Source organism: Macaca fascicularis, chromosome 7, assembly GCF_037993035.2.
Source record: "Macaca fascicularis isolate 582-1 chromosome 7, T2T-MFA8v1.1".
NCBI classification, from domain to species: domain Eukaryota; kingdom Metazoa; phylum Chordata; class Mammalia; order Primates; family Cercopithecidae; genus Macaca; species Macaca fascicularis.
In genome coordinates this window covers 124624187-124631661 of record NC_088381.1, presented here as the reverse complement: position 1 = coordinate 124631661, position 7475 = coordinate 124624187, and the positions used below count along the sequence as shown (strand labels likewise).

The window sequence follows — 7475 nt, the reverse complement described above, 5'->3', positions numbered from 1 at the left end:
GGTGTAACCCTGTCTCTACTAAAAGTACAAAAATTAGCCGGGCGTGGTGGCAGGCACCTGTAATCCCAGCTACTCAGGAGGCTGAGGCAGAGAATTGCTTGAACCTGGGAGGTGAGCCGAGATTGCACTACTGCACTCCAGCCTGGGCGACAAGAGTGAGACTCCGACTCAAAAAAAAAAAAAAAAAGTACAATAGTTTGTTACCTATATTCATAATGGAAGAAAATGCTCAATTTTCCATAAGAAATTAATGAAATTATAGAATTTTTTTCCATCCAATTTCATGGACCCCCAGAATTCTATGCACAAACACTTTGGATGTGTATGTGTTGGGGCTGCCCCTGTGAACTTTACATTAAAAATCCATGTTCGCCTTTCGGCCGGAACCGCCATCTTCCAATAATTCGCCAAAATGACGAACACAAAGGGAAAGAGGAGAGGCACCCGATATATGTTCTCTAGTCCTTTTAGAAAACATGGAGTTGTTCCTTTGGCCATGTACATGCGAATCTATAAGAAAGGTGATATCGTAGACATCAAGGGAATGGGTACTGTTCAGAAAGGAATGCCCCACAAGTGTTACCATGGCAAAACTGGAAGAGTCTACAATGTTACCCAGCATGCTGTTGGCATTGTTGTAAACAAACAAGTTAAGGGCAAGATCCTTGCCAAGAGAATTAATGTACGTATTGAGCATATTAAGCACTCTAAGAGCCGAGATAGCTTCCTGAAACGCGTGAAGGAAAATGATCAGAAAAAGAAAGAAGCCAAAGAGAAAGGTACCTGGGTTCAACTGAAGCGCCAGCCTGCTCCACCCAGAGAAGCACACTTTGTGAGAACCAGTGGGAAGGAGCCTGAGCTGCTGGAACCTATTCCCTATGAATTCATGGCATAATAGGTGTTAAAATAAATAAATAAATAAAGGACCTCTGGGCTGAAAAAATAAAAATAAAAAATCCATGTTCTAGGGCGTAAATAAATAAAGGACCTCTGGGCTGAAAAAATAAAAATAAAAATCCATGTTCTAGGGCGAAGAACCTCAACTACCTTTTCCGAGAGGTTGGAGTGCTTAGGTTGATGAGATAGAAGTCAGATGGGGGGAAAATGTCACATACACTGAAATGACAAAAAGTGGCAAGAGTTATGTAGTGAAGGAGTATAATAAAGGGGACAAGGAGGAAGAGAAACTTGGCAGCATTAGAGCCATGCAACAGGTAAGAGACTCTTTCTTTGAAGGGTGAACGCAGAGATTCTCAGAAGAGGATGCAGAGAGCGTACTCGGAGGAATCTTAAAGGTGATGTACAAGTCTTGGCAATTCGGAGAAATTCTGTAGCTGTCCCCAGGAGGAAGAGACACGTTGTGATTATCAGTGACACTGCACTGAATAGTACAAAGGCATCTGTGCCTAAAGTCATCATGTGATGGCAAATTGGGAAGTGTCTCCGTTTTCCTGTATTATAAATTGATATGTGGCAAGGGTCATCAAACCCACTAACCTCTACATATTTTGACTGATTCAAATGGGAACACATGACACAATATAAACCCACACCTCGTATTTATCTTTTATTTTTTAATTTAAAAAATCTTTTGTGTTTTTAGAGAAAGGGTCTTGGTCTGTCACCAGGCTGGAGTGCAGTGGTGCAATCATAGCTCACTTCAGCCTTCACTGCAGTTGAGGGCTCAAGCCATGCTCCTGCCTCAGCTTCCCAAGTAGCTAGGACCACAGATAAGAACCATCGCATCCAGCTTTTTTTTTTTTTTTTTTGGTAGAGATGGGGTCTTGCTATGTTGCCCAGGCTGGTCTGGAACTCCTGGCCTCAAGCGATCCTCCTGCCTTGGCTTCCCAAAGGGCTAGGATTATAGGTGTAAGCCACTGTGCCTGGTCCCTAGTATATATCTTTATTGGCCTTGAAAAGATAGGCAATCCAAAGCTTGCAATGGAGGCATAAATGGAATTCTGATCACTCTAAATTGGAAATCTGTGGCCGGGTGCCATGGCTTATGCCTGTAATCCCAGCATTTTGGGAGGCCAAGGCAGGCAGATCACCAGAGGTCAGGAGCTCAAGACCAGCCTGGCCAACATGACAAAACTCCCTCTCTAATAAAAATACAAAAATTAGCCAGGTGTGGTAGTGCACGCCTGCAATCCCAGCTACTAGGGAGGCTGAGGCAGGGTAATTGCTTGAACCCAGGAGGTGGAGGTTGCAGTGAGCTGAGATTATGCCACTGCACTGCAGCCTAGGTGAAAGAGTGAGACTTCGTCTCAAAAAACAAAAAAACAAGGAAAGGAAAATTTGTTATTTTAACGGCACCAAATGCCTCCGTCTGATATTCAACTACATTGTGATCTGATCCCTCTTTTCCTTTTAGGGCTTTATCTCCCTTTTCTCATTGTACTTTATGTTCTTGGCAATGGGACCTATCAAAATTCTTTGCCCACTCCCAGTTTATTTTCCTTTGCAAACTCCAACACCAATAATGCCCTTTCTCTGACCCAATCCCAAAATTCTATCCATCCTTTATGGCTCAACTCAAATTCTGCCTCTTTCAGGAAGATTTTCCTGGGCCTCCTCCTATCTGTCATGGCCCCCAAGCTGGAGGCAATTTCTTTCACTCTGAATCTTCCATAGCACTTTATTTGTATTTCTCTTACGATATACATATTTTTTCTTGTTACTATGGAGAACAACAGTTGTGGCCTTTAAAGAAAAATCATACTAGAAAAAATGTCCAGTAATGGGGGAAAAAAAGATTGAGAATTAAAACCAATACTTATGACCCTGGATAATTATATATCAATACACAGAATATAGGTAATAAACAAAGTGAACTTGAAGTATTAAACAAGGTTGTAAATATAATCGCACAGGTATTACTCCCATGGTATGTAATAGGATTACGAATAGAATGTGGCAAGTAAAAATATATATTTGGTTAAAAAAATTTTCCATGAGAAGTGCAGGGGAAGTTTAAGAAGATAGAGCATATATATCAGCTTGGAGTGACATGATCAGAGCCTTCCTTGTGAAGATTACTTTGGTGGCAGCTGAAGAATGGATTATAGCAGAGAGAGATTTAAAGCAGAAAGACCAGTTGGCAGCCATTTAATTAGTCCAACTGAGATATAATAAATACCCACATGAGGACTTTTAAGTTTTCAAGTCTAGGTGCCTGAAAGTATGTTGATGCCTTTAAGAGAGAGTGTGTAGTAAGAAGAGAAGATTTAGGGGGCAGTTGCAGGAAAAAAAAATGGTTTGACTCTAAAGCTGCTGGAATACAGAGTGAGAGCTTCCCAATCAAGTAACAAACATTAAATGCAATGGTAGGCTGACTTAGTAAAAATATAGTGTCCCAATTATAACCGCAGAAGTGCAAAGTGAAGGACTTTGACAATTACTTGTTCTCTTTGGAGAACAAGTCACAGATTGGTGACTTGTAAATTATCTCATTTGAAGAACATTATAAGAAATTGGGAATATTTAAATCCAAAGAAAAAAATAAGGAGGATATAATTACTGTCTTTAAATATAGGAGACATTGAAAAAGGAAAGAGGGATTTAATTATTTTCTATGGTGAAAGGTAGTAGGGTGGTGTTAGATAGAAGTTACAAGGAGAAACAATTTTGACTTATCCTAAGAAATAAATTATTAACAATGAGGCCTCCAAATAGTGTGATGAATGGACTCGCAGAGCAGTGAGCTATTCATCTACGAACGATCCGAACAGAAACAGGATGAAATTTTGGTCCTATGTTTTGTAGAAGGAATTTCCATAGTCTGTAGAAGGAATTTCCATAGTCTATAGAAGGAAGGTTGAATTACAGGATGTTTAAGATATCTTTCTACTCTAAAATCCTTAGCTTCATTTCTCCAACGAAACCATCCTTATTTCCTTCCTGCCCTAGTCTGAGTGCTCACAAAGCACCCTGGGGCTACCCCTGTCATACTAGTACCCCACATTGTGGTAATCACTGACCTGTCTTCCTCATTAGACTGCATGTCTTTGAAGGTAGGGATTGTCTTTTATCTACATAAATGTATTGTCTAGTGCAGTGTTCAGCACAGAGTATTAGCATTCAGTAAATGTTTGTCAAGTGTTGAATAAATAAATGAATGGAGATGATTTGAGAGCAACTGCTATAAAATTTTAGTAAAAGGAGCTAAGGCTGGGCAGTTTCCATTTGCAAAATTACCTTAGTGGGAAAGTCTCATTCTCAGAAATCACATGATTTCTTTCCTTCTTCTTTCCTAGTACAGACTCACTTATCAGAAATATGAGGGAGTGTGATCATAATTGAAAGTAATCACCTTATCTGAAAAGTCAGATTATGTTTTCAGGGTAGCAGAAAATCAGGAGACTTCAAAGTTGCATTTGCTTTTTATTTAATTAATAAAAATTTAAAAGCATAAAACACCAGTGGCTATTAAAAGTTCAATAGCTGGAAATATACATACAAGGTACATATGAAAAAGACCAGTATGGAGTCAACTTACATAGCTTCTGAGCCATTCAGCATCATATATGATCACAATCACATTGTTGGGAATCACCTGACATTGCAGGTGGTTCTCCCAAAAGATCCAGTTTCTCACTTATCCTTTGATATTATTTGCACACTGTTTATATCGCCTATAGTTGTCAGTCTATGTTACCAGAGACTGTTCCTGAAATTGCCATGGGGCTGAAAATATGGTTCCCTGTGTGGGGAATGGTCCAAACATGACTAGCGCCTGCAGGTTCAGAAAACTGAGTTTGATTGGAGATGCTAGTTTGTCTTCACAAACATGGAAAAGAGCTGTCAGTCAGATTGGAGAACATGTCCTGTGTGCAGCCATTATGCAGGTATGGATTCAAGGCTACTTTCTCTCCTTAGATTTATGATGGTGGCAGTGAGAAATTGCATTTGTTTACAAAGGAAAGAAAGGCAAAAATGTTCCTTATGAAAAGAGGAAGGAATAGATTAATATTTGTTTCCTAGCACATTTGGGGTGGCAGAGCTGGCTACCGCGCCCTGACTGCCGAGCAGCCCCGGATGCTTCTTGGTGGCTCACACACATTCAGGTCAGCGTGGTGCAGGCTAATGGGTGTTGTCCTAGAGATTACACAGTTAAAAAGAGAATTATTACATCAGAAGTGGATAGTTGTGTCTGTAATGGGAGTGATTATAAAAGAATGAGGAACCTACTGTAAATGTAAAGGTTTCTTATCTTAACAACATAATAATTGTAACCAGGACTGACAGTGAAGATAAACAGATCCCAACATTAATATTAACACTATTTCACAAGGCTGAATGGAAACAGATTCAGCTGTCATTTGATTAATTTTCCATTAATAATAAAAGAAAAAGCTTACAGGTCTAAAATCCCTACCATATTTGCATTATCAGTGTTGACATTACAGATGGATCAATCTGTCATTCACATAATTTGCCTTAAATTACCCTATTGTAAGACTGAAGAATGGATTTCTGTGAAACACAGAATTGTATGTGTGTGTCTGTGCATGTGTGTGTCATCCATGTAAGTGTTTGTTTATGTTCTGTGCTTGTGTGTGTATGTTTATGTTTGAGGGCTACTGTTAACCAAATGAGACATCATCTTAAAAACCCAAATTTCAATGTGTTAAGGGTTATATAAACTGAAGGGTATAAACACTACAGAAGCAACTGAAGGCTTTAGCATACTTATGCTTAGTGGTTTCCACCTGAGTAGCTAAAACAAGCACACATGTTGAATGTGTTCACAGGCCTCTTTCTGTTCCTGTCTTTATGCCTCCACCTACCTCCTCTATCGGATTCCCTTTAAATCAAAGTGTATACAGATGATCAGAGGGAGAACTTGATCTAGTAAAGGATTTTTTCCTCCCTGTATGTTTTCTTGCACTTTAAGGAGTTTCAGAAAGGAGGAAGAGGAGCATTTCTTATCGGACATAAGGGAACTCATAGTGACAAATTCTGAAAAGAGATTTCATTCAGAAAGCCAAGTGATTTAAGCACAACGAATGGGCTTCTTTCTCTGATAAAAGTCCCAAGATAGTCACTAACACCCAAAGTTGACTTCTAATTAGTTTTAAGTTCATTGAAAATTTGGTCTGAGGAAATGCCAAAGAGGGATCCCAAGAGTTTGTTCCCACCACTTTTGTCCCATTCACCTATACATGGACCTGAGGGAGCTGTGAAGCTGCCGGCTGTACCTATCAGGAAAGACGGCAGTGGAGAGCAGGCCAGAAACCTATTTAAGTCTCCCAGTAAATGTCTACATTGCACACCTGTAGTTCTTTATTTTTTTTTTCTTCTTTTTTTGAGATGGAGTCTCACTCTGTCACCCAGGCTGGAGTGCAGCCACGAAATCTCAGTTCACTGCAACGTCTGCCTCCCAGGCTCAAGCGATTCCCCCGCCTCAGCCTCCTGAGTAGCTAGGACTATAGGTGCATGCCACCATGCTTGGCTAATTTTTGTATTCTTAGTAGAGACAGGGTTTCATCATGTTGGCCAGGTTGGTCTCGAACTCCTGACCTCAAGTGATCCACCTGCCTCGGCCTCCTAAAGTGCTGGGATGACAGGCATGAGCCACCGTGCCCGGCCTCATTTTTTTTTTTTTTTAATAGGTATAAGATAAGCATGCCCCAGGTCAGTGTGCAGATTTCCCAGGAGGCTTGGAAGAACCACCAGAACATTCCTTTATAAGTAAGGATATTTTAGAACTGACCAGCTTAAACACAGCTGGGATGTGTCTCAATTTAAAAATTTTCTGTAGAAGTTTTAAGTCAACACTCACGAACTTAAATGCAATGAAAAAGAAAAGGTACCTTGATAATCTCAAAAACTGAGATGACCAGAAGAAATAATGATGAAGGCTCTACCTTCCTGACATTTGCACTGATATTCAAAAGGGCTAGAAGGAAGTTGGGACTCTATACAAAATGGTCACAAGCCTAATCTCAAAAGCTGACTCAAGCCCCATTTGTGGCAAATTATCTAAAAGAGCAAGGGACAGAAGAGAAAAAGCAAAAACACCTGTTGGTAATTTTCCCCAAGCAACATTTTTCTCTTTCAAAAGACCAAAGCGAGGCTGAACTTTAGAGACAAGGATTCCCTTGTTGGAAACAGAGCAGGCCAATAGCGCCTTTAAACAGTTCCCTGTTTTTCAAGCAGCCGAGGGAGGTAAAACCTGCAGAGAGCTCGGTGAGGGCGGCCCCAGGAAGGCCCTGCAGAGGTGCTTCATTAACCCGATTAAGCAGGTGGATGGAGAGGGCCTCGCTGATAATTTACACCTTGCTAATGAAGCGTGTGACTCTTAATCTCCTCCAAACAAGATACACTCATGAAACTCTGGTACAAGGAAAGGGGAAATTAATTAGGTGAAAAAACTATGAGATTATAGCAGAGGGATTCCTGCAAGGCAACTGTAACCTGCGTGGTTATTCATTTTAGCCTTTCTGAAATTAATGGCTGAGCTGTCAAGTAAA

At 40.3% G+C, this 7475-nt stretch overlaps 1 protein-coding gene across 1 annotated transcript; it reads left to right on the top strand.

Annotated features, from left to right (window-relative positions):
• The first annotated feature begins 371 nt into the window (after nt 1–371).
• On the top strand, nt 372–926 carry LOC102124093 (large ribosomal subunit protein eL21-like). Its single transcript, XM_045395126.2, has one exon. It carries the CDS (start codon nt 413–415, stop codon nt 893–895), a length of 483 nt encoding a protein of 160 aa, XP_045251061.1. The 5' UTR covers nt 372–412; the 3' UTR covers nt 896–926.
• Nucleotides 927–7475: the final 6549 nt, after the last annotated feature.